Source organism: Mobula hypostoma, unplaced genomic scaffold (genome assembly GCF_963921235.1).
Source record: "Mobula hypostoma unplaced genomic scaffold, sMobHyp1.1 scaffold_138, whole genome shotgun sequence".
Taxonomy (NCBI): Eukaryota; Metazoa; Chordata; class Chondrichthyes; order Myliobatiformes; family Myliobatidae; genus Mobula; species Mobula hypostoma.
This window is the reverse complement of record NW_026948225.1, coordinates 102,100-128,763: the sequence shown is the minus strand read 5'-3', so window position 1 is coordinate 128,763 and position 26,664 is coordinate 102,100. Positions and strand designations below refer to the sequence as shown.

At 49.4% G+C, this 26,664-nt stretch overlaps 1 protein-coding gene across 1 annotated transcript in view; it reads right to left on the bottom strand.

The window, feature by feature from the left end:
* The window catches only part of LOC134342021 (mucin-5AC-like), a 38,986-nt gene extending 12,999 nt beyond the window's left edge, over positions 1 to 25,987 (bottom strand). Inside the window, exons 1-5 of the mRNA XM_063039958.1 lie at positions 25,869 to 25,987; positions 25,300 to 25,349; positions 8,553 to 8,700; positions 8,155 to 8,231; positions 6,457 to 6,621 (exon numbers count right to left, since the gene is read on the bottom strand). Coding sequence (XP_062896028.1) covers positions 6,457 to 6,621; positions 8,155 to 8,231; positions 8,553 to 8,700; positions 25,300 to 25,348 — 439 coding nt within the window. The 5' untranslated portion in view covers position 25,349; positions 25,869 to 25,987. The remainder of the gene's footprint in view (positions 1 to 6,456; positions 6,622 to 8,154; positions 8,232 to 8,552; positions 8,701 to 25,299; positions 25,350 to 25,868) is intronic.
* Between the last annotated feature and the right edge of the window lie 677 nt (positions 25,988 to 26,664).

Below are 26,664 nucleotides of genomic sequence, written 5' to 3'. Positions count from 1 at the left end.
ACGTACTGAATTAATCAAATCCCACTCCGGTCGTTTCTATGTCTCATCAGTCACCGTGCAACTCCTCACAGTCATTCCTCCCTTCCTCTCTGTGACCATCCTCCCCTCTCACCTCCGTCACTCCTCCCCTCCCTCTGTGTCACTCTCAATCACCCCACCCCTCTCTGTTCATTCCTCCACTCCTGCATTGCACCTCTCTCTCTATCCCTCTCACCCATTTTCTGCTGTCCACATACTGAGTTACTCATGACTAGAATCAACTCATTCCTAAACGAGGACCTGGACCCACTGTGATTTGCCTAACACAATAGGTCTACAAATCAAATCAAATTAAGGTTAATTATCATTCAAACCACACATGGATACAGCCAAAAGAGACAGCACTTCTCTGGGCACAAGATACAAAACATCCAAAGTAGCGAACATTCAAAAATGTTGAGTATGATCATTCAAAATATCGAGCAAAGAAGCATTTTCACTTGAAAAGGAAATCATATATCGTCCAAGACCCTGAGAGACAATGTCCAGCAGTCGATGGTACTGTCTCCCGGCAGTGTACAGACACACGCAATCCAGCCTGTCAGTCCACCGCTCGAACACGATCGGGCAGAGAGGGATGGAGTGACTGAGTGACACAGAGGGAGGGGAGGAGTGATGGAGGTGAGAGGGGAGGATGGTCACAGAGAGGAAGGGAGGAATGACTGTGAGGAGTTGCACGGTGACTGATGAGACATAGAGACGACCGGAGTGGGGTTTGAGTAATTCAGTACATGGACAGAAGGAAATGGGTGAAAACACAGGAGAGAGGGATGGAGAGAGAGGTGGGATGTTGGAGAGGGAGGAATGAGGTGGGTGAAGAGAAAGTGATGACTGTGTAAGGAGAGTTGGGCAGAGAGATCAGTGAGAGTGACACTCCAACTGGAGAGAAGGAAGGGGGGACTGACGAGAGAGTGATGCAGACAGAGTAAATGCCGAGAGAGGGCGATGTGACGAGAAGGATTCGAGATACAAGGGTGGAGGATTGGAGGAGGGGGACCAGAGGGAGATGATGGACAGGTGAGGAGAAGAGAAGGGCCAAAAGGGGAGCCAGGGTGGGAATGGAAATCGAGAGAAGTGGTAGGGGGTAGAAATTACTGGAAATTATAGAAATCAATGTTCATGTCATCAGGATGGAGGCTACCCAGAGGTGTTGCCCCACTATCCTGATTTTGGCCTCATCAGGTGAGTGGAGGAGTCCTTGGACTGACGTGTGGGAATGGGAGTGGGAAGTTGAATTGAAATGGGGAGCCACTGAGACAATTTGAAAAGGAGGTCTCAGATCTGGAGAGATAACAAAACCATCCAGTCCCTGTTCAGCAACTCTCCCTCGTGAATGTCTGTGACCAGTCACTACTCTCAGTCAAAGCCCAGATGAATATCTGGGGCTGAAGGACAGAAAGATCGTTCCCTTCAATGACCCCCACCACGGTTACCCGAGCTCAAGGACCCTGCTGGGGGGATGGAGGGGTCAAACCCGGATCAGGCTCTCCAGTCACTGATGTCCGGATTTCCTGAGCTGTGTCTGACTGGGAATCTGTACTGGAGCTCGCAGACCCTGCTGGGGTGGTGGTCAAAGCCAGACTCTCTGATCCTGGGGATTCTGGAGTTGTGTCCGACTGAATAAGAAGAAACAGTGTGTAAGTCCTACGTCAGATCAGGAAGGAACTGAGTGGCAGGGAGCAGACGCTTAATTCCTGGTCAAATCTCCCTTTTGAAATACACATACTCCCCTCTCCTTTCCTGTTTAATACCTCCAACCCTTTTCTGCCAAATCCATCTTGTCACGTGTCCCTCTCTCTGTCTGAATCACTCTCCTGTCTCTCCTTCCTTCCCTCCAGTTGGAGTGTCCCTTTCACTAATCTCTCCCCGTCTCCCCATCCCCTCGGCCTCTCCTTGTCTGCCCCTCCTCTTGGCCCCTCCCTCACTCCCACTCACCTCAGCCTCTCCGTCACTCCCCCTCACTTGGCTTCTCCCTGTGAGCCGCTCCCCTTGGCCTCTTCTTCTCGCCTCGCTCTCTCCGTCGCCGGCTCCCCTCGGCCTCTCCCTGTCACCCACTCCCTATCTCTCCCTCCCCTCGGCTTCTCAACATCACTCCCACTACCCTCTGCCACTCCCCGCCTGCCCATCACCTCAACCTCTCCCTGTGTCCCAATCACCTCGGCCTCTCACTGTTTCACTCTCCCCCTCCCCTCAGCCTCTCCCCGACTCCCCCTCCCCTTCGCCCCTCCCTTTCTCCCCCACACCTCGGGCACTCCCCATCTCCCCATCATCTCAGCCTCTCCCTGTCTCCCACCCCTTGGCCTCTCCCCACCTCCCGGGCCTCTCACTGTTTCCCTCTCCCCCTCTGCTTGGCCTCCCCCTACCCTCGGACTCTCCCCGCCTCCCCCTACCTTCTGCGCCTCTATTTCTTCTCCACACCTTGGGCGCCCCCTCACTCCCTTTCCCCTCGGCCTCTCCCCACCTCCCCTTCCCCTCGGACTCTCACCGGCTCTCCCTCCCCGGCCTCTCCCCGCACCCTCTTCCCCTCGGACTCTCACCGGCTCTCCCTCCCCGGCCTCTCCCCGCCTCCCCTTCCCCTCGGACTCTCAACGGCTCTCCCTCCCCGGCCTCTCCATCACTCCCACTCCCCTTGGCCTCTCCGTCACCCGCTCCCCTCTACTCTCAGTCTCTCCCTATCACCCATTCCGTCTCTCCCTCCCCTCGGCCTCTCACTGTTTCCCTCTCCCCTTGGACTCTCCCCGCCTCCCCCTCCCTTTCTTCGCCACACCTTGGGCGCTCCCTGTTGTGGTGATATCATGTGTAAGAACGTGATCGGAGAGAGTTCTGAGCGTGCGCAATAATCTGAGAAAGATCGAGAAACAGCGAGAAGCATGGCACTGTAAGACACACGTGGTTTTGTTGCTGTTGTAATTAAGTTCTATTCTTCCAGAATATGTTTCATTAATAGAAACCCACGGTACGTATTAATATAAAGGACACAACATAGTGTCAAAATTCAGTCTGGAAAAATAATACGTTTACTATGGGAGAATCGAAGATAATCAGAAAAAAGAGTTCTCACTGTTTTGGTGTTTGCTAACAGTTTTACTAATGGAAGGGCTGCAACTGCCACTGACACTTCATTTGTCAGGGAACGTAGCTGAGAACTGGGGAAAATTTAAACAACGTCTTGAAATTTATTTATCAGCGATCGGAGCAGATAAAAAACCAGAAAAAACGAAAGCTGCGATTCTACTCCACGTAATACGTGACGACACAATTGAGGTATATAACCACTTTACTTTTGAAAATGGAGATAATTTGAATCTAAAAGCGATAATGGACAAACTTGAAGCATTTTGTATACCAAAGCGTAATATGACGTGTGACGGGATACTGAATTATCCCTATGAACTGTACTTTTAAAGAGAGAGAGAGACACACACACATGCGAAGGCTGCCTCACAGTTTGTTTGTCAGCAGAGAGCTGGTCAAACAATTGATCTATTTGTTATGGACTTGAGACACCACAGTAAAACATGCGAGTTTGGAGAGCTGACAGAATCTCTCGTTAAAGACAGAATTGTTTGTGGCATCCTGGATAATGGTCTGAGAGAAAGACTGTTAAGAAACAAGATTTAAATTTGGAAAAAGCTTTGATGCTCTGCAGAGCTTCGGAAACCTTGACGTCACAGGCTAAAGAGCTTTCCACTGAGAGCAAGGTAGATGCTTTATTGAAACGCGAACATATTAGAAATAATAAAATGACAACAAAACCAACAGAGAGAAAGACCTTATCTGAGATTTTAAAAAGCTATGTGATCGCTGAGGGCGGTAGCAATGACCAAAACAGTGTCCAGCGTATGGGAAAATGTGCATATGCTGTTGCAGAAGTAGAAAGAAAATAAAGCAAGTAAATACAGTGCTTGAAAATGAACGCGAAGAGTTTTATATATATGTTCTTTGTGAAAACAAACAAAGTAAGAATGACTGGACTATTGCATTGCAAGTGAACCAAAACAATATTCTGTTTAAACTTGATACCCGAGCTCAGGTAAATGTTCTTGCAGAAACTGAGTTTAATGCATTAAAGCGAAGACCAAAGTTACATAAGACAAATATAAAAGTGACTGGGTATTCAGGTGCAGATATTCCAGTTAAAGGAATGTGTGGCAAAATAATCACATAAAAATATTGTGTACACGCTTTCATTTGTGGTGGTGCCAAGGAATGTACAGTCAATACTGGGTTTATCTGCCTGTGAGAGACTGAATTTGGTGAAAACAGCCTTGTCCTAGACAGTGACTTGATGAAAGAGCAAGAGAACAGAATTTGATTCCAGCGTGGCAAAAGTAAAAGAAGTCAAAGAAAGCTCTCAGACCCATCCCTTTGTTATCAGCATCTGACAAAGCATTGCCATCAAAACCAGGAGTTGCAATTTTGCCCTCTGGAAGTAACGCACATGCATCAGTGGGCCATGCATTCCATCACAATCTCACCTCTGCAGGAGGACAGAGGCCAAACTTGCTGGTACAGTACAATACTGATCTGAAGCCAAGGAGTGACATGTATCAGGATCCAATTGAAGAAGTGAAATCACAAGTGAAGGAATTGAGAAATTTTATTGAAATGATGAAGTCTCAGCATAAAAAAGAGATTACACAGTTAATGAATGAATTAGATGAAGGAGATTCATATTTCATTACAAATGGAAGTGGAAGGAATTAAGAAAGTTACAGTACTTGAAGTACAACCCAGATCATACATGGTCCAAACAGAAGAAGCAGTGTGAAGAAGAAATCACAAACACCTCAAGAAAGAGCCAACTTCAGAGCTTCAGTTAAGAGACCAGACAAAACATGGAAATAACAACGAAACACAAGAACTGTGTGAACCACTTATAAGGTCTACTCGTGTTTGTAAACCCCCAGAGAGACTGATAGAGACATGTTAGATTATGCATTTGTTTTGATCAATGTTGCTAATTATTTTCTTTTCAAGGAAAGGAAGATGTGGTGATATCACGTGTAAGAACGTGATTGGAGAGAGTTCTGAGCGTGTGCAATAATCTGAGAAAGATCGAGAAACAGCGAGAAGCATGGCACTGTAAGACCCATGTGATTTCGTTGTTGTTGTAAATAAAAGTTCTATTCTTCCAGAATATGTTTCATTATTAGAAACCCATGATACGTATTAATACAAAGGACACGACACCTGTCTCCCAGTCCCCACGGCTGCTCCGTACCTCACCATCCTCTCGGCCCCTCCCCTCGGCCTCTCCCCACCTTCCCCCCTCCCCTCTGCCCCTTCCTTTCTTCCCCACACCTCAGACTCTCCCTGTCTCCCGCTCCCCTCGGCCTCCCCTGTCACCCCCTCCTCTCGGTCTCTCACTGGCTCCCTCCCCTCGGCCTCTCCCTGTCTCCCCCCTCACTGTTTCCCTCTCCTCCTCCCCTCGGACACTGACTGTCTTAATCTCCCCCCCACCTCGGCCACTCCCTGTCAGCCTCTCACCGTTTCCCCCTTCCCCTCGGCCTTGCAATGCCTCGCCCTCATCTCGGCCTATCACCGTCTCCCCCTCACTTCGGCCTCAGACTGTCTCCTCCTACCTCAGCCTCTCCCTGCCTCCTCCTACTCTCGGCCTATCACTGATAGGCTTCTCCCTGTGCACCCCTCACCTCGGCCCCTCCCCATCTCCCCATCCCCTCGCCCACTCCCTGTCTCCCCCTCACCTCAGTCTCTACCTGACTCGCATCCCCTCAGCCTCTCCCACACCTCCCTCTCCCCTCGGATTCTCCCTTTCTCTCCCTCCCCTCATCTCCCTATCTCCCCTTCCCCTCGGGCGCTCCCTATCTCACCGTCTCCTCTGCCCCTCCCCGTCTCCCCATCCCCTCCGCCCCTCCCTGTCACCATCTCCCTAACTCCCCCAGCCTCGGCCTTGCAATGCCTCCCCCTCCCCTCAGTCTATCACTGCCTCCACCACCCCACCGCCTCTCACTGTGTCCCCCTCCCATCGGCCTCTCCCTGCCTCGGTCTCTCCTTAGTCTCTCCCTATCTTCCTCTCCCCTCGATCTCCCTCCATCTTCCTCTACACTTGGTACAGTACATCACTTCCCCCACCTCACTCTCACCACTGCTCCCTCCATTCCCTGTCAGTCTCACTCTCCCTCACTCCAGGGGATGGGTAGACACTCTCCCGGCAGCTGACACAACACTGTGGGCCGAAGGGCCTGAGCTGTGCTGTACTGTTCTGTGTTCTATGATCTCTGTCTCAGGTCAGACTGGGCAGGTGTGAAGGGGGATACGGGAAAGGTGATCACAGACCACGGGCAGGGCAGCCGACTGGAAAACTCAGCCCGTGGTGTGTGTTGGTGACTCAGGACATCCCAGAATTTCCCCACAACTACCACACTACTGTGTCACTGGGGAACGGTGACCTACCTGTACAGTACACAGCATTGCTTGAGGGTGCGTTCCACAGCCAATACACAAAGTAACCGGAGCAGTTTTTCACCTTGATCTCCCGTCTCCAGTAACAGGTGTATTGAGGCCCGGTGAAGCAGACGGTCCTGGTCACCTCTCCCGCTCCCACGTTGGGATGGGGACCTGGAATGAGATTTATAAACACTGTAAAATGTACCCAGTCCCACAGTACAGTGGGGAATGTGAATCAGGACCCACTGTAAATCAGTGGTTCACAACCCACGGTCCGGTCCAGCCTCAGTCAACACTGAGCTGCTGCCCTCTCCCTCTCCACCCCACCCTCCCCACAGCAGCACCTTAATCTTCTGAATGAGCCTCCCATGAGGGACCTTGTCAAACGTCTGGGGGATCTCATTGAAACCTATCGAATATTGAAAGGCCTAGATAGAGTGGACATGGAGAGGAAATTTCCTACACTGGGGGAGTCTGGGACCAGGGGGCCTCACAACACAAAAGTCTCCCTCAAGATTAGAGATGGGACGAATTTCTTTAGCCAGAGGGTAGTGAATCTGTGGAATTCATTGCCACAGACGGCCGTGGAAGCCACGTCACTGGTTATATTTAAAACTGAGGTTGACGGGTTCTTAAATCATGAGAGTGTCAAATGTTACAGGGAGAAGACATTAGAATGGGATTAACAGGGAAAATGAATCAGCCATGATGGAATGGTGTTGCAGACTCAAAGGCCAAATCGCTGAATACTGCTCCTTTGTCTTATAAATTTATGCTCTAAAGTCTTTGAAGACAATATCCACAGCTCTACCTTCATCAATCACCTCTATCAACCCCTCGAAATACTCAAGCAAGTTACTAAGTCACAATTTGCCCCACACAAAGAAAGGTTCACTGTCTTAAATCACCCTCAATCTTCCAAATGATCACAAATCCTCTCCACTTGCTTCCCCACCAATGACCTGAGACTGACTGGTCTGTATATTCCAGGATTATTCATATTTCCAGACATTTTCTCCACAATTGAAGAGAATGTTAAGTAAAGAAAATCACTGATTTATTTAGAGAGAAAGGGTGGAGTTGGACTTTTTGACCCTTTGACCCATGAGACCCCAACAACCCTCGACAACTCCAATTAACCCGATTGTCATCATGGGACAATTTACAGTGACTGATGAACCCACCCAGTACGTCTTTGGACCGTGGGAGGAAACCGGAGAACCCGGGGAAAACCCATTCATTCCATGGGGAGGATGGACAGAGACCCCTTACAGATGACGCTGAAATTGAACTCTGAACTCCGACACCCCGAGCTGTAATAGTGATGCACTAACCACTACGTTACCATGGCAACCATTAATTTATCCCACTAATTGGTGAACGATGATGTCTGCAGACTCCCCCAACTCCCTGGAGATTGCCCCACCACTGAAATGTGTCTGAGGTCGTTGATACTCCTCTGGGTCGTATCCAGAATGGGGTCAGTGGGCAGATCAGTTCTGTAACCCAACTCCAGGAAGTTGGCACTCCTCCACCGGACTCCATGACGATACAGGACCGTAGAGCGGTCTGAGCGACTGTGGGGAGACCTCTCAGGGAAATGGGGTTCTGTGTCCATGCTCGGGCCCTCTGAAGAGATCCGGGTTATCAGTTTGACCCTCCCCAAAAATAACCGAGCCCCACTGATGTAAACTCTGACCCTACCGTTTAACCAGCCTGAGTGCTCCCCGGAGCAGCGAGAATGTGGAATGACCGACTCAGGAATCTTCCATCCTCCGGAACTGAAACAACAACGAGAGAGTCAGTCCCTAATCTGAGGGAGTTTATTCACTCAGAGAGACATGGGAAATTACACTCACCCTGTCCGTACCCTGTCTCTGGTCAATAACACCCCAATCCTGGGAATTCCCTCTCTGTTGTACCTCCCCCTTTGTCTCTACCCCGAGAATGTGGGATCTCTCCTCTCCCTGTATTTACTCCCTATCTCAGTGTAGTCACTGATGATCCCGGTCTCCCTGCATTTCCCATTCACACACCCCTTGTTCCCCTGTTTACATTCCCCTTCTGTGTCCAGTTTCTCAGTGATTATCTCCTCACTTTACCTGTTAAATCTGTACCATCCCATTTCAAGATTTCCATCACCCATCAATTGTCCACCGGTACACTCAGTGTTGGAACATTTCGTGCTCCTCCAGGGCTGATCCAGGACGGTGTGGGTTACACACGGATCACCGAGTGTGGAGTCTGTGACTGAGGGACAGAACGATGTTCAGTGTTAATGTACAGCTCACGTTCCCCATCCTCTTTCTTGCCAACCACAACCACCATCTGCACTTCCACCCTCAGCAACCATCAGTGAAGGAAGGATGTGGATGTTTCAGGGAGGGGACAGAGGAGATTTATCAGGATGCTGCCTGGATTGATCTCTCATCAAACTCCACTGAGTGAGCTCGGGCTTTTCAATTTGGAGTGAAGGAGGATGAGAGGTGACTTGATAGAGGGGTACAAGGTGGTAAGAGGCATAGATCGTGTGAACAACCAGAGACTTTTTCCCAGGAAGTGGCTAATACCCAGGGGACAGCAAGGTAGCACAGTGGTTCACACAACTCTTTACATTACCAGTGACCCGGGTTCAATTCCCACCACTGCCTGTAAGGAGTTTGTACGTTCTCCCCGTGACCACGTGCGTTTCCTCCGGGTGCTCTGGTTTCCTCCCACAGTCCAAAGGAGTACCAGTTGGCAGTTTAATTGGGCATTGTAAAATGTCTTGTGATGAGATGAGGGGATTGCTGGAAGCGGGAATGGCCACAGGGGAACCCTGCACTGACTTCCTAATCCCCTCATCTCTCCTGATGGTCACCCATCTGCTGTCCGGGTGTGACCATCTCTTCAAAATCCTCATCTATAAAATCTTTAGCTTCCCGGATGATCCTAATTACACCCAACTGCATCTCCATGACCCGATCAGTCAGGCGCTGAAGTTGGGTGCATTTCCCACAGACGTAGTCATTAGGGAAACAGTCAGGTAACCTGAATTCCCACATCTGACAGGAGGAGAATTCCTTCCTAAATACTCTGCACTAAAACAAAGGAGTTTCCCTCTTCTTATCTGTACCTCTGGCTGTTTAGCCAAAGCCTTCCCACTCATTCACTGGCACACCATGACACATGGAACATCGAACTCTACAACACAGTACAGGTCCTTCAGCCCACACTGTTGTGTCAATATTTTAACCTACTCAGCTCCAGAAATATAGTAAACCTCCAGCACAATACAGGTCATTCAGCCAATAAAGCCGGGCTGAACATGCCCTTACCTGAGAGATCACCTCTGTATTCCTCTATTTTTTTGAGCTCCATGTACCTGTCCAGGAGTCTCTTAAAAGACCCTATCGTATCCACTTCCACCACCGTCGCTGGCAGCCCATTCCGTGCACTCACCACTCTCTGCGTAAAAAACTTACTCCTGAAATCTCCTCTGCACCTACTTCCAAGCACCTTAAAACTGTGCCCTCTTGTGCTAGCCACACCAGCCCTGGGAAAAGGCCCCTGACTATCCACATGATCAATGCCTCTCATTATCTACACACCTCTATCAGGTCACCTCTCATCCTCCGCTGCTCCAAGGAGAAAAGGCCAAGTTCACTTAAGCTATTCTCATAAGGCATGCTCCCCAATCCAGGCAATATCCTTGTAAATCTCCTCTGCACCCTTTCTATGGTTTCCACATCCTTCCTGTAGTGAGGGAACCAGAACTGAGCACAGTACTCCAAGTGGGGTCTGACCAGGGTCCTATATAGGTACAACATTACCTCTCGGCTCTTAAACTCAATAGTAGAGTTGATGAAGGCCACTGCTCTATATGCCTTCTTAACCACAGAGTCAACCTGCACAGCAGCTTTGAGGGTCCTATGGACTCAGACCCCAAGATCCCTCTGATCCTCCACACAGCCAAGAGTCTTACCATTAATACTATATTCTGCCATCATATTTGACCTACCAAAATGAACCACCTCACACTTATCTGGGTTGAACTCCATTTGACACTTCTCACCCCAGTTTAGCAGCCTATCAATGCCCCGCTGCAACCTCCGAGAGCCCTCTACACTATCGACAACACCCTCAACCTATGTGTCATGAGCATATTTACTAACCCATCCCTCCACTTCCTCATCCAGGTCATTTATAAAAATCACGAAGAGCAGGGGTCCCAAAACAGATCCCTAAGGCAGCGGTCTCCAACCGCCGGGCCGGGAGGAAATGATATGATTTGGCGATAGGACTCAGCTGGACCTTTCCTCATTCCCGTTCATGGCCACTGTAGAGCCATTATGCATGCGAGGTCATTACCCGCGCGTCATCCATGTCAGCGCGGGAAAGAGATCAAGTCCTCGAGCTTGCAAATGACGGCAGGCTGAAAAGTATGTTTGACATAACATCTCTGTCAGCATTCTGGATCAAAGTCAAGGCTAAATATCCTGAGATAGCCACGAAAGCACTGAAAACGTTGCTTCCATTCCCATCATTTTTCTGCGAAGCGGAGCTTTCTGCAATGAATGCAAGGAAAACTAAATTGCGGAATAGACTGGACATAAGGAACCCCCTTCGAGTATCGCTGTCTCCCATCACCCCTCCATAGGACCATGTTGTTATAGGAAAAGAAGCCCAGGGCTCCCACTGATTCAGCGATACTGGTGTGTTACACTAATTTTATATGTTCATATGGGGAAAATATGCGCTGTGTGTTTAATATCCAAACGTTACTTAAAATGTTATGATGCTATTGACTTGCTTATATAACCATATAACAATTACAGCACGGAAACAGGCCATCTCTGCCCTTCTAGTCCATGCTGAACGCTACTCTCACCTAGTGCCGCCAACCTGCACTCAGCCCATAACCCTCCATTACTTTCCTGTCCATATACCTGTACAATTTTTCTTCAAATGATAACATCGAACCTGTTTCTGCCACTCCCACTGGACGTTCGTTCAACACTTACTTCAAGCTCCCCTGATAATTGACTTATCACTATATTCATGCGAGGAAAATATGTGCTGTGTGTTTAATATTAAATTCGTTAGATAAACTCTTTTAGAAACGAAATTGAGTGTACACCTATTTTCTATGTTTCTATGTTTCTATCACCTATATTCCGGTCGTGATTAACACCCCCCCAATGAACAGAATCGCCAAAAAGGATTTGCAGGGGAAAGAAAATCGGCAGGTCACGACACGCATGTGTACTGGTGCCTGTGTAAGGCTTCATGGTCATTGTAGTCTTTTTCGGGTAAAGACAACGTACTTGACTGCTACTCTTCTCCATTGGAAACCCTCTGGTCGGCGGGTCCGCAAGAATATTGTCAATATTAAACCGGTCCGCAGTGCAAAAAAGGTTGGGGACCCCTGCCCTAAGGCACACCACACGTCACTGAACTCCATGCACAATATGACCCATCTACAACTACTCTTTGCCTTCTGTAGGCAAGCCAGTTCTGGATCCACAAAGCAATGTCCCCTTGGTTCACATGCCTCCTTACTTTCTCAATAAACCTTGCATGGGGTACCTTGTCAAATGCCTTGCCGTATACACTACATCTACTGCAGTTCCTTCATCAATGTGTTTAGTCACATCCTCAAAAAATTAAAATCAGGCTCATAATGCACGACCTGCCTTTGACAAAGCCGTGGTGACTATTCCTAATCACATTATGCCTCTCCAAATGTTCATAAATCTTGCCTCTCAGGATCTTCTCCATCAACTTACCAACCATTGAATTAAGACGCATTGGTTTTCTGGGCCATCTCCACTCCCTTTCCTGGGCTATCTCTACTCCCCTTTCTTGAATAATGGAACAACATCTGCAATCTTTTAATCCTCTGGAACCTCTCCTGTTCTCATTGATGATGCAAAGATCATCACCAGAGACTCAACAATCTCCTCCCTCGCCTCCCACAGTAGCCTGGCGCACATCTCGTCCAGTCCCAGTGACTTATCCAACTTGATGCTTTTCAAAAGCTCCAGCACATCCCCTTTCTTAATATCTACATGCTCAAGCCTTTCAGTCCACTGTAAGTCATCCCTACAATCGCCAAGATCCTTTTCCGTAGTGAATACTGAAGCAAAGTATTGATTAAGTACCTCCGCTATCTCCTCCAGTTCCATACACTCTTTTCCACTGTCACACTTGATCGGTCCTATTCTCTCACGTCTTATCCTCTTGCTCTTCACATACTTATGGAATGTCTTCAGGTTTTTCTTAATCTTGTCTGCCAAGGCCTACTCATGGCCTCTTCTGGCTCTGTTAATTTCTTTCTTATGCTCCTTCCTGCTAGCCTTATAATCTTCTAGATCTCTATCATTACCTAGTTTTCTGAACCTTTCATAAGCACTTCTTTTCTTCTTGACTAGATACACAACAGCCTTTGTACATCACAGTTCCTGTACCCTACCATCCTTTCCCTGTCTCATTGGAACGTACCTTTGCGAATTCCACACAAATATTCCCTGAGGATTTGCCAGATTTCTTCCGTACATTTTCCTGACAACATCTATTCCCAATTTAAGTTTCCAAGTTCCTGCCTGATAGACTCATATTTCCCCTTACTCCAATTAAACGCTTTCCTGACTTGTCTGGTCCTATCCCTCTCCAATGCTATGGTAAAGGAGACAGAATTGTGATCACCATCTCCAAAATGCTCTCCCACTGAGAGACCTGACACCTGACCAGGTTTATTTCACAATACCTGATCAAGTACAGTCTCTCCTCTTGTAGGCTTATCTACATATGGTGTCAAGGAACCCTCTTTAACATACCCAACAACTCCACCCCATCTTAACCCCTCACTCTAGGGCCATGCCAATTGATATTTGGGAAATTAAAATCTCCCACCACGACAACCCTGTTATTGTTACACCTTTCCAGAATGTGTCTCCCTATCTGCTCCTCGATGTCCCTGTTACTATTAGATGGTCTTTAAAAATCATCCAGTAGATTTATTGACCCCTTCCTGTTCCTATCTTCCACCCACAGAGACTCCGTAGACAATCCTTCCATGTCTTCCTCCTTTTCTGCAGCCGTAACACGATTATCTCTGATCAACAGTGCCATGCCCCCACCTCTTTTGCCTCCCTTCCTGTACTTTCTGAAACATCTAAAGCCTGGCACTCTAAGTAACCATTCCTGCCCTTGAGCCATGCAAGTCTCTGTAATGGCCACAACATCGTAGCTCCAAGTACTGATCCATGCTCTAAGCTCATCCGCTTTGTTCATAATACTCCTTGCGTTAGACACATCTCAAACCATCGGACTGAGCATATCCCTACCTCAATCACCTGCCTATCCTCCCTATCCCACTGTCTCCAAACTTTCTCTATTTGTGAGCCAACCACCTCTTCCTCTGTCTCTTCAGTTTGGTTCCCACCCAGCAATCCTAGTTTAAACTCTCCCCAGTAGCTTTAGCAAATCTCCCTGCCAGGATATTGGTCCCGTGGGATTCAAGTGCAACCCGTCCTTTTTGTACAGGTCACTCCTGCCCCAAAAAAGGTCCCAGTGATCCAGAAATCTGAATCCAATCAGCTCTGCCAGGGTTTGCAGGCCTTCACTTCCCACAAGGCGAAACCACACATCAAGAATGGCAGTGATGCTTCACTTCCATATGAGCTCAATGGTCTTTTGGCGAGGAGCTGATCATTGACTTCAGGAGGAAGAAACCAGAGATCCATGAGCCAGTCCTCATCGGAGGATCAGAGGTAGAGATGGAGCATGGGATCACTATGGGTACAGGGGGGATTTCCTGGGATGGTGGGTCCTCCAGGGAATTGAGTGTTTTGTAGATAGGAGTCGAATAAAACCACAGCATTAATTAGGGAGTGGGGTAAACCCCTGACAAAACATTCTGCACTGGGCTGTGTATAGGACACACAAAATACTGGGGAGCTCAGCAGGTCAGGCAGCATCTATGGAGAGAAATAAAGAGTCAACGTTTCGGGTCTCTTCAGCCCTTTACCTTTTCCACCCATCACCTCCCAGCCTCTCACTTCACCCTCCCACTCACTCACCTTCCCCCTCGCCTGGCTCCACCTATCACCTCCCAGCCTCTCACTTCACCCTCCCACTCACTCACCTTCCCCCTCGCCTGGCTCCACCTATCACCTCCCAGCCTCTCACTTCACCCTCCCACTCACTCACCTTCCCCCTCGCCTGGCTCCACCTATCACCTCCCAGCCTCTCACTTCACCCTCCCACTCACTCACCTTCCCCCTCACCTGGCTCCACCTATCACCTCCCAGCCTCTCACTTCACCCTCCCACTCACTCACCTTCCCCCTCGCCTGGCTCCACCTATCACCCCCCAGCCTCTCACTTCACCCTCCCACTCACTCACCTTCCCCCTCGCCTGGCTCCACCTATCACCCCCCAGCCTCTCACTTCACCCTCCCACTCACTCACCTTCCCCCTCGCCTGGCTCCACCTATCACCCCCCAGCCTCTCACTTCACCCTCCCACTCACTCACCTTCCCCCTCGCCTGGCTCCACCTATCACCTCCCAGCCTCTCACTTCACCCTCCCACTCACTCACCTTCCCCCTCGCCTGGCTCCACCTATCACCTCCCAGCCTCTCACTTCACCCTCCCACTCACTCACCTTCCCCCTCGCCTGGCTCCACCTATCACCTCCCAGCCTCTCACTTCACCCTCCCACTCACTCACCTTCCCCCTCGCCTGGCTCCACCTATCACCTCCCAGCCTCTCACTTCACCCTCCCACTCACCCACCTTCCCCCTCGCCTGGCTCCACCTATCACCCCCCAGCCTCTCACTTCACCCTCCCACTCACTCACCTTCCCCCTCGCCTGGCTCCACCTATCACCTCCCAGCCTCTCACTTCACCCTCCCACTCACTCACCTTCCCCCTCGCCTGGCTCCACCTATCACCCCCCAGCCTCTCACTTCACCCTCCCACTCACTCACCTTCCCCCTCGCCTGGCTCCACCTATCACCCCCCAGCCTCTCACTTCACCCTCCCACTCACTCACCTCCCCTCGCCTGGCTCCACCTATCACCCCCAGCCTCTCACTTCACCCTCCCACTCACTCACCTTCCCCCTCGCCTGGCTCCACCTATCACCTCCCAGCCTGTACTGCTTCTCTTCCCCACACCTTCTAGTTTTGGTTTCTTCCCCGTCCTTTCCTGTCCTGATGAAGGGTCTCAGCACAAAATGTCCACTGTTCATTCCTCACCATGGATGCTGCCTGACCTGCTGAGTTTCTCCAGCATCTTCCGTAGATTTTCAGCATCTGCAGAATCTCCTGTGTTCGTAACTGACATCGGCAGAAGGTAAGCACCACTTTCACCTCAGATGATTGAAGAAGGTTGGTCTGGACCCACAAATTCTAAGAGATTTCTACAGGGGCACAATTGAGAGCATCCTGACTGGCTGCATCACTGCCTGGTATTTGAACTGTACTTCTCTCAATCGCAGGACTCTGCAGAGAGTGGTGCGGACAGCCCAGCGCATCTGTAGATGTGAACTTCCAACTACTCAGGAGATTTACAAAGACAGGTGTGTAAAAAGGGCCATAAGGATCATTGGGGACCCAAGTCACCCCAACCACAAACTATTCCAGCTACTGCCATTCGGGAAACGGTACTGCAGCATAAAAGCCAGGACCAACAGGCTCCAGGACAGCTTCGTCCACCAGGCCATCAGACTGATTAATTCACACTGATACAACTGTATTTCTATGTTATATTCACTGTCCTGTTGTACATACTATTTATTACAAATTACTATAAATTGCACATTGCCACTTCAGACAGAGACGTAACGTAATGATTTTTACTTATGTATGTGAAGGATGTAAGAAATAAAGTCAATTCAATTCTCCATCTATCTCTACCTTCATCCCCCCTCTGACTTCCTCGAACTCCCTCTCCCCTCAGTCTCTCCCTACCTCCCTCACACCTTGACCTCGTCCTCATCCCTCAGCCTCTCCCTACCCCTCTCTCCCCTCCTTAACTCCATCTACCCGAGACCACTCTCTGCCTCCCTCCCCCCTTGGTCTCCCTCTCTATCTCCACCTCCCCTTGGACACCACAACCTCACCCTCACGCCTCCTTATTTCTTCACCCCCTCGGCTTCCTCCAACCTTCCTCTCCCCTCAGTCTCTGCCTCCTTCCCTATCCCCACAGTCCCTCGCTACCTACTTCTAGCCTTGGATTCTCCCAACCTCTCCATCTCCTTAGTCTCTGTGTACGTCCCTCTTCCCTCAGTCTCTCACTAACCACTTCTCCTTCCCTATCTCCCTCTCCCCTTGGTGTCCCCCTCCCTCTAACCTCAAGCTCACCCTAACTCCCTCTTCCCATCGGTCTCACCCCAACACCCTCTACCTCTGGATTCTCCTCATGTTCTCCCCACTGTTTCTCCCTACTTTATTCACGCCACAGGCTCTCCTACCTCCATCTCTCCTCAGACTCTCCCTACCTCCATCTTCCCTCGGACTCTCCGTACCTCCATCTCCCCTCAGACTCTCCGTACCTCCATCTCCCCTCATCCCTACCTCCATCTCCCCTCAGACTCTCCATACCTCCATCTCCACTCAGACTCTCCGTACCTCCCTCTCCCCTCGGACTCTCCGTACCTCCTTCTCCCCTCGGACTCTCCGTACCTCCATCTCCCCTCGGACTCTCCGTACCTCCCTCTCCCCTCGGACTCTCCGTACCTCCATCTCCCCTCAGACTCTCCCTACCTCCATCTCCCCTCAGACTCTCCATACCTCCATCTCCCCTCAGACTCTCCGTACCTCCCTCTCCCCTTGGACTCTCCGTACCTCCTTCTCCCCTCAGACTCTCCCTACCTCCATCTCCCCTCAGACTCTCCCTACCTCCATCTCCCCTCAGACTCTCCCTACCTCCATCTCCCCTCAGACTCTCCATACCTCCATCTCCACTCAGACTCTCCGTACCTCCCTCTCCCCTCAGACTCTCTGTACCTCCATCTCCCCTCGGAATCTCTGTACCTCCATCTCCCCTCGGACTTTCCCAACCTCCATCTCCCCTCGGACTCTCCGTACCTCCTTCTCCCCTCGGACTCTCCCTACCTCCATCTCCCCTCGGACTCTCCCTACCTCCATCTCCCCTCGGACTCTCCCTACCTCCATCTTCCCTCGGACTCTCCGTACCTCCATCTCCCCTCCTCACTACATGCTCAGTCTGTCTCCCTTTGACTTCTCCCTACCACCATCCCCTCTGGTCTCTCCCAACCTTCCTCTCCCCTTGTCTCTCACAATCACTCTCCTTCTTGGTCTTACCCTACCTTCTCTGTCGAATCTCTACCTCCCTTTCCACTCACACTCCCTACTACCCTCCACCCACAGTCTCCCCCCATCTCCCTCTCCCCTCGGTGTCTCCCTACCATAGTCAACTCTAAGTCACACAGTAATTCCCTCTTGTCTCAGCCTCTCCAGCAACCTCTCTCCCTCCCTCAGTCTCTCCCTACCTCCCTCCTTCCTCAGTCTCCTCCAACCTTCCCCTCCACTCGATCTCTGCGTACATCCCTCTCCCTACCTCCAACTCCCCACAGTCTTTCCCTTATTCACACTCCTCTCAGTCTCTCCCTACCTCCCTCAGCTTTGCGTCTCCCTACCTCCTTCACCCCTCGATCTCACACTAACTCACTATTCCCTTGGTGTTTCCTCATGCTCTCTCCCCTCGGTGCCTCCCTCCCTCTCCCCAAGGTCTCACCCTTCGGACAGTCCCTACCTCCACTGTCCTCATTCCCTCCTTACCTTGTACTCCCCTTGAACTCTCCCTTAGTCTCTCTCCCCTTGGTCTTGCACTCACATACTCTCCCCTCGGTCTCTCCCGACCCACCTCACACCTTGTTCTCTCCCTCAACTTCTTCCCAAAGTCTCTACCTACTATCTCCCCCCTCCCTCTCCCCTTGATCTCCCCCTCTCCCCCCCTCCCTGGGTCTCTCCCTACCTCCCTCCCCACCCGGCGTCTCCCTCCCTCTTACCTCATTCTCTCCTTACATCCAACCACTCGGTCTCTTTCTCCCTCGCAATCTCTCCTCTTGGTCTCTCCCTCATGCTCTCTCAGCCCGGTGTCCATCTCCCTTCCCCTCCCCTCATCCTTCCTGAGTCCCTCTCCCCTCCGACTCTCCTTTACCTCCCTCGCCCCTCGGTCCTTCTCCTCCCCTCAGTCCTCCCCCACATCTCCCCCCTCCCTTGGTCCTTACCCACCTCTCCCTCTCCCTTTGGTCCATCCCCCACCTCGCCCTCGCCCCTCAGACCAGCACTGCCTCGCCCTCACCCCTCGGACTCTCACTGCCTCCCTCATCCCCCAGTTTTTCCTGCTCCCTCTTCCTTCGGTCTCTTCCCATCTTGCTCATTCCTTGGTTTCACCATAACTCAATCCCTCCTTACCTCACTCTCCCCTTGGTCTCTCTCCCTGACTCACTCTCCCCTCAGGCTCTTCCCAACTCATCTGCCCCTTGCTCTGCCAAACTCCATCTCCCCTTGGTCTCTGTCTACCTCCTTCTCCGCTCGTCTCTCCCTACCTCCCTCTCCCCTTGGTCTCTCCCTACCTTCCTTTCCCCTCAGTCTCTCCCTACTTTCCTGTCCCCTCTGTCTCTCATTACCTCCCTCTCCCCTTGGTCTCTCCCTACCTCGGTCTCCCTTCGGACCATCCCTACCTCCGTCTCCCTTGGTCACTTGCTAACTCCCCCTCCACGGTCTCTCCCTACTACCCTCCACCCCAGGTTTCCCCCTGTCTCCCTCTCCTCGGTATCAGACACAGTGCTTTGAAAAAATATTCAAGTCTCCACAACTATTTTCACATAGTACCGACTCAATTTCTAAATTTAAAATGTATCAAAGTAGGATATTTTGAGCCAATCTATAAAACAGTGTGCATCATGTCAAATCAAAAGAAAATTCCAAATCCGGTCAACAATTTGCTGAAAATTAAAAACCAAAATTGTGAGGCTGAAAAAGTATTCATCCCCTTTGCAATTACTACGCTAACTTTCCTCAGGTGCAATACTGTATATTCCCTGACCAACTCACCCAATTTGCTGATGTAGAAAATTGGAGCATTATTTGAATGAATACCCCTTCTCCTGGTAAGGGCCAACAGTATGGTAGATTTTCAACAGACCAAACCAAAATGAAGACTAAAGAGCATTCAAGACGTCAGGGAAGTGATAATATTGAAGCACAAATCTGGGGAAGGGGACAGGACCATCTCAAAGGCACTGAACACACCTCAGAACTCAGTGTAGTCCATCGTGAAACAGTGGAATAAATACAAAACCACAGCCACACTGCCTAGGTCAGACGACCCCTATAAACTTAATCATTGGAGAAGCTTGGCACTTGTAAGAGAGGCTACTGTGACAACGACAGTCACTCTGAGTGAGCTGCAGGAGTCAGTGGCTGCAACTGGAGGTGAATTTCATGGCTCCACAATCTTTAAAGCCTTGCACAAAACAAGTATTTATGGAAGAATGGCAAAGCAGCAGCCATGGCTAAAAAAGCTTACGCTTGCCTGTAAAGACTGCAAAGAGTCACCCAGAAGAAATTGTAAAGATGTAGAAGAAGGTTTGTGATCTGATGAGACGAAAGTGCAACTTTTTGGCCTCAACAGTAAGTAGTACGTGAGGTGTAAATCTAATATATGTGCATCAGGTAACCAAATCTGTACTGGAAAGTATGGTATCCCCATCATGCTATGAAGATGATTTTCAGCAGCAAAGACCGGAAATCTGCTCAGGATTGATGGGAAGATGAATGCCGTTAAATACAGAGAGATCCTGGATAAAAACTTGTAAGCCTCTGCGAGAAATGTTAAACCAGGGAGGAAGTTCATCTTTCAGCAGGACAACAATGCAAATCACAGTGCCAGAGTAACCATGGAGTGGCTTCAAATGAAGAAAATTGATGTCCTTGAGTGGCCCAGTCAGAGTCCTGACCTTAACCCGATCAAACACTCTGATTGCTGTCCACCAGCTCTCCCAACTAACCTGGCACAGCTTGAGAAAATTTGCAAGGAGGAATGGGCAAACCTTGCTCCGTCACGTTGTGCACAGTTAATAGAGATTTATCTAAAAAGACTACTGGCTGTAACAGCTGTGAGAGGTGGTTCAACTGAACACTGAGCAAAGGGGGATGAATGCTTTTGAACTGGTGACATTTCAGTTTGAGAATTTATAGTTTTTCATGCTTCACAACTTTCCCTGTTGTTTGGGCTCTACTGTGAAAAAAGCAGCATGTGATTCACAAATAAAAATTCTCAGTTAAATTGATCAAAATCCCTGGTTGTAATGTTCACGTATGTGATTGAAGGGTTGGGGGCTGAATATCTTTACAAGGCACTCTATGTACTTGATGAAAACTTTTCTTTGAAATTTGACGGACGACCACCCAGTTGCACTCACATCCACTGTGATGAAGTACCTTGAGAGGTTAGTCGTGGCCAGAATCAACTCCAGCCTAAGCAAGGACCTGGACCCACTGCAATTTGCCACTCACCACAACAGGTCTACAGTGGATACAATCTCACTGGTTCTACACTCGGCCTTGGATCACCTGGACAACAGTGATACGTCTGTCAGGCTGCTGTTTATTGATCACAGCTCAGTGATCAGCACCATCATGGCCTCAGTACCAATCAACAATCTCCAAAACCTCCCTCTGTAACTGGATCCTTGACTTCTTCACCAGGAGACCTCAGTCAGTGCAGATCAAAAATAACATTACCTGCTCACTGACAATCAACACCAGCACACCTCTAGGATGCAAACTCAGCCCACTGCTCTATTCTCTCTCTACACCAACAACTGTGTGGCCAGGCACAGCTCAATCACCATCTATAAATTTGCCGATAACACAACTATTGTTGACAGAATTTGAGATGGTGACGAGGAGGCGTACAGGAGTGAGTAGATCAGCTGGTTGAGTGGTGTTGTAACAACAACCTTGCACTCAACGTCAGTAAGGACAAGAAAATGATTGTGGATTTCAGAGAGGGGAAGTCAAGGGAATACACACCAGTCCTCACCGAGGGATCAGCAGTGAAAAGGGTGAGCTGTTTCAAGTTACTGGCTGTCAACATGTCTGAAGATCGATCCTTAGACCAACATACTGAGCCAATTATAAAGAAGGCCCAACAGTGGGTACATTTCATCAGGAGTTTGAAGGACTTGGTCTGACTCCAAATACACTTACAAATCTCTACAGATGTACAGTGGAGAGCATTCTAACTGGTTGTATCACTGTCGGGTCTGGAGGGTCACTGCACAGAATCAGAAAAAGGGGCAGAATACTGTAAACTCAACCAGCTCCATCATGGGAACAAGCCTCCCCAGCATCGAGGACATCTTCAAAAGTAAAGCCTCAAAACGGCAGCATCCATCATTAAAGACCCCATCACCCAGGACATGCCTTTTTCTCCTTGCTACTGTCAGGGAGGTGGTACAGGAGCCTGAAAACACACTCAATGCTTCAGGAACAGCTTCTTCCTCTCTGCCATCAGATCTCTGAATGGACAATGAACCCAGTTACACCACTGCAAAAAATGTTTAGCTCTCTCTTTGCACAACGTATTTTTTTTTATTTAAAAATATTTCTTATTCTAATACAACAGGAATTCTGCAGATGCTGGAAATTCAAGCAACACACATCAAAATTGCTGGTGAATGCAGCAGGCCAGGCAGCATCTCTCGGAAGTGGTACAGTTGACGTTTCAGGCCGAGACCCTTCGTCAGGACTAACTGAAGGAAGAGTTAGTAAGAGATTTAAAAGTGGGAGGGGGAGGGGGAGATCCAAAATGATAGGAGAAGACAGGAGAGGGAGGGATGGAGCCAAGAGCTGGACAGGTGATTGGCAAAGGGGATATCAGAAGATCATGGGACAGGAGGCCCGGGGAGAAAGACAAGTGGGGGTGGGGGGAACCCAGAGGATGGGCAAGGGGTATAGTCAGAGGGACAGAGGGAGAAAAAGGAGAGTGAGAGAAAGAATGTGAGTGTAAAAATAAATAGCGGATGGGGTACGAGAGGGAAGTGGTGCATTAGCAGAAGTTAGAGAAGTCAATGTTCATGCCGTCAGGTTGGAGGCTACCCGGACAGAATATAAGGTGTTGTTCCTCCAACCTGAGTGTGGCTCCCAGACGGAATATAAGACCCAGAACAAGTGCTACACATGCTCTTACACTGATCTCCCTCCTGGCACTTATCCTTGTAAGCGGAACAAGTGCTACACATGCCCTTACACTTCCTCCCTTACCACCTTTCAGGGCCCCAGACAGTCCTTCCAGGTGAGGCATCACTTCACCTGTGAGTCGGCTGGGGTGATGTACTGCATCCGGTGCTCCCGATGTGGCCTTCTATATATTGGCGAGACCCGACGCAGACTGGGAGATCGCTTTGCTGAACACCTACGCTCTGTCTACCAGAGAAAACAGTATCTCCCAGTGGCCACACATTTTAATTTCACATCCCATTCCCATTCTGACATGTCTATCCACGGCCTCCTCCACTGTAAAGATGAAGCCACACTCAGGTTGGAGGAAAAACACCTTATATTCCGTCTGGGTAGCCTCCAGCCTGATGGCATGAACATTGACTTCTCTAACTTCCACTAATGCCTCACCTCCCCCTCGTTCCCCATCCACTATTTATTTTTATACACACATTCTTTCTCTCACTCTCCTGTTTCTCCCTCTGTCCCTCTGACTATACCCCTTGCCCATCCTCTGGGTTCCCTCCCCACCTTGTCTTTCTCCCTGGACCTCCTGTCCCATGATCCTCTCATATCCCGTTTGCCAATCACCTGTCCAGCTCTTGACTCCATCCCTCCCCCTCCTCCTATCATTTTGGATCTCCCCCTCCCACTTTCAAATCTCTTACTAACTCCTCCTTCAGTTAGTCCTGACGAAGGGTCTCGGCCCGAAACATCGACTGTAACTCTTACTGTAATACATAGTTTTTATCTTGTATTGTAGTATACTGCCACAAAACAACAAATTACATGACATATAATAGTGATATCAGACCAGATTCTGATCAATCAAACCCTTTCCTCCTGCACAGCCCTCCATTCTTCTCCCATCCATGTGCCTATCTATGAGTTTCCTCACATGCCCTATCAAATATTGAAAGGCCTGGAGAGAGTGGATGCAGAGACGTGCCCGATAGTGGAGGAGTCTCGGACCTGAGGGCACAGACTCAGAATAAAACAACGTCCCTTTAGAACAGAGATAAGCAGGAATTTCTTTAGCCAGAGGGTGGTGAATCAGTGAAATTCATTACCACAGACGACTGTGGAGGCCACGTCATTGGGGATACACACAGTGGCCACTTTACTAGGTACACCCGCACACTTGCGATCAATAAAATATCTAGTTAGCCAATTACACTCTACACCTGATAAAGTGGTAACCGAGGGCACACAGTGACACTGATTTCAAGAGCAACACACACAAACTGCTGGATGAACTCAGCAGGTCAGGCAGCACAGATGGAAAAGAATAAACAGTTGATGTTTCAGGCTGACACCCTTCATCACGACTGGAAAGAAAGGACTGGGGAAAAAAAGATGGACTTCTCCTCTGGCTTTCCAGTCCTGATGAAGGGACTTGGCCCGAAACGTTGACTGTTTACTCTTTTTCGCAGATGCTGCCTGGTCTGCTGAGTTCTTCCAGCATTTTGTGTGTGTTGCTATTGACAGGGCAATTTATAAAGACCAATTGACTTACTAACTGGTACATCAAGCATTATCAAGGATGCATCTCACCCTAACTGTGGACTTTTTACTCTCCTCCCATCCGGTAGGCGCTACAGGAGCCTCTGCTCCCGCACCAGCGGGCACAGGAAGAGCTTCTTCCCTGAGGCTGTGACCCTGCTGAACCTCTCATCACAGCACTAAGCAATATTGCACCCGTATTGTACTGTCTCAGTACTTTCATATTTGTGTGCTGTAACACTTACTTCTAACTCGCAGTTATTTTGTAAATACTGTAACACTATTCTTTTGCACTTCTGGTTAGATGCTCATTGCATTTCATTAGCTTTGTATCTGTACTCGGCACAATGACAATAAAGTTGAATCTAACCTTTGGACTGTGGGAGGAAACCGGAGCACCCAGAGGAAACCCACAGAGGGTGGTACGTATGCAGAACGAGCTGTCACTGGAAGTCATTGAGACAGGTACGATAATGACATTTAAAAGACACCTCTGCCCCACCGTGATGCTCACCTCTGTAACGTCACCCAGCTCCACCCCTGACCCAGTCCGTCTCTCATTCACACCTTCAGTCACCTCCCACTCCTGCCCTCTGCTCTCCACACACTCTGCTGGCTCTGCCTGAAATTGTCCCAAACCCCTTCACCCACCATCCCTGTGATCACTAATCTGGTTAAGTAACATACAACCCAACTTTGCTTTCACATCCCAACATAGCCTCACCACTTCCTCCCAGTGTAATCTCCTCCAGCCTCTTAACACTCCCTCCAGTCCCAGCCTCTCGGAGTGTCATCACTGCATTTCCAGCCGTGCCTTCTCCTCAGTCTTCAAGCCTGAAATTCTCTGCTGAAACCTCTCTGCCTCCCCATCTCCCTCCACTCCCTACTGTTGTTTTACCAAACCGGGTATCTGGACGTTTCCAATCACCAGCTCTAATGCCGTGTGTCCCGGTGTCAAATTGGATTCATAATCTTCCCCAGGTCCCTTCAGTACTTTCCCCCATTAAATACAGGCTGTCTCTGCTCATCTACAGAAACAATACATAACACCTACTTCCTCTTACTGTACACAGCACGCAGTTTGTCCCTACAAGACATTACTCACCCAGAAAACCCAGGATCAGCAGCACAACCCTCAGTTCAGCCGGTGACATTCTGGAAATGAAAGACTGGAATTAACTCAGTGAGAAATGACACACTGGGGCTGAGGACAAGGTGTAAATGGGAATGGGAACAGAGGATCAAAAGGGATATCCGTCTATAGTGGGATAGATACATCACTCTCTCACTGAAACCCCAAGGACAGAGGTGGGATCTCCCTCAGTGAGACCCCAGTGACAGCAGTGTGACCTCACTCTCTCCCTTACTGAATCCCCAAAGACAGAGATGAAACCTCCCTCAGTGAGAACCCACAGAGACAAGATACCCCAGAGTCCCCACAGAAGGAGGCGAGATCACCCTCTCTCCCTCACTGGGATCCCACATACAGTGAGATCTCGGTGACTGAGACCCCAGACAAAGGTGAGAAATCCTTTTCTGAAATGTCACAGATGGATGAGACACCTACCTTCATATTTACACTCTCTCTCTCTCTGCAACACACACACACACACACACACACACACACACACGACATATTTCCAGATTGGATCAGTTTTGGGGATATCTACTCACGTGTGACTCCCGATGAGGTGTTGCTGTGTGAACTGGAGGGAGATGGGACCACCTACAACCTCCTCACTCTCTGCTGTGAGTGGTGTCAGACTCAGCGACAGGTCAACGACTACTTTCCCCACCGGCTTCTCGAAGTAATGAAACCACAGCTGAGTTGCGGAACAGTTTATGTATGTTTGGAAAAAATATGCAAAGCAAACAAACAAACAAACAACATCTATCCTGAGTCTCTGCAATGAAAAGCCTATTGTTCCCAGTCAGTGAGCTTCCTCTAACAACCACAGCTTCAGTGATGGGTCAGTATTGAGCAGAGGGACAGGAATGGACACGGGTGCTAGAGAGGAAATAGTCACAGGATTACTGTAGCCAGGTTTATAATGGGTCAGTGTTGTGGAGTGGGAGGTGTAGATCATCTGTAATGGACAGCAGGCATTAGAGGGGGAGTGGACACAGGATAAACCCCCTGGTCAGGTTGGCAATGGATCAGTAGCAGGGAGTATGTACAGGGTCTGTAATGGAGAAGGAATTTAGAGAGAATTTTATGAAAGACACAAAGATGTTTATACACAGATGCAAGTGTGTAGTCACACTGATCCACTGTGGGGTGTTATTCTCAGACTGCAGGAAGGGGCAGCAGTAGTTAGGAAGGCAAATGGCACATTGACATTTATTGTATGGGGGGGCGGTTGGTTATAGAGTCATGGAGCACTACAGCATAGAAACAGGAAATTCAACCCATCTAGTCCATGCCAGCCTGCTCTTCTCCCTCGTTCCCATCTCCCTGCACCCTCTGAGT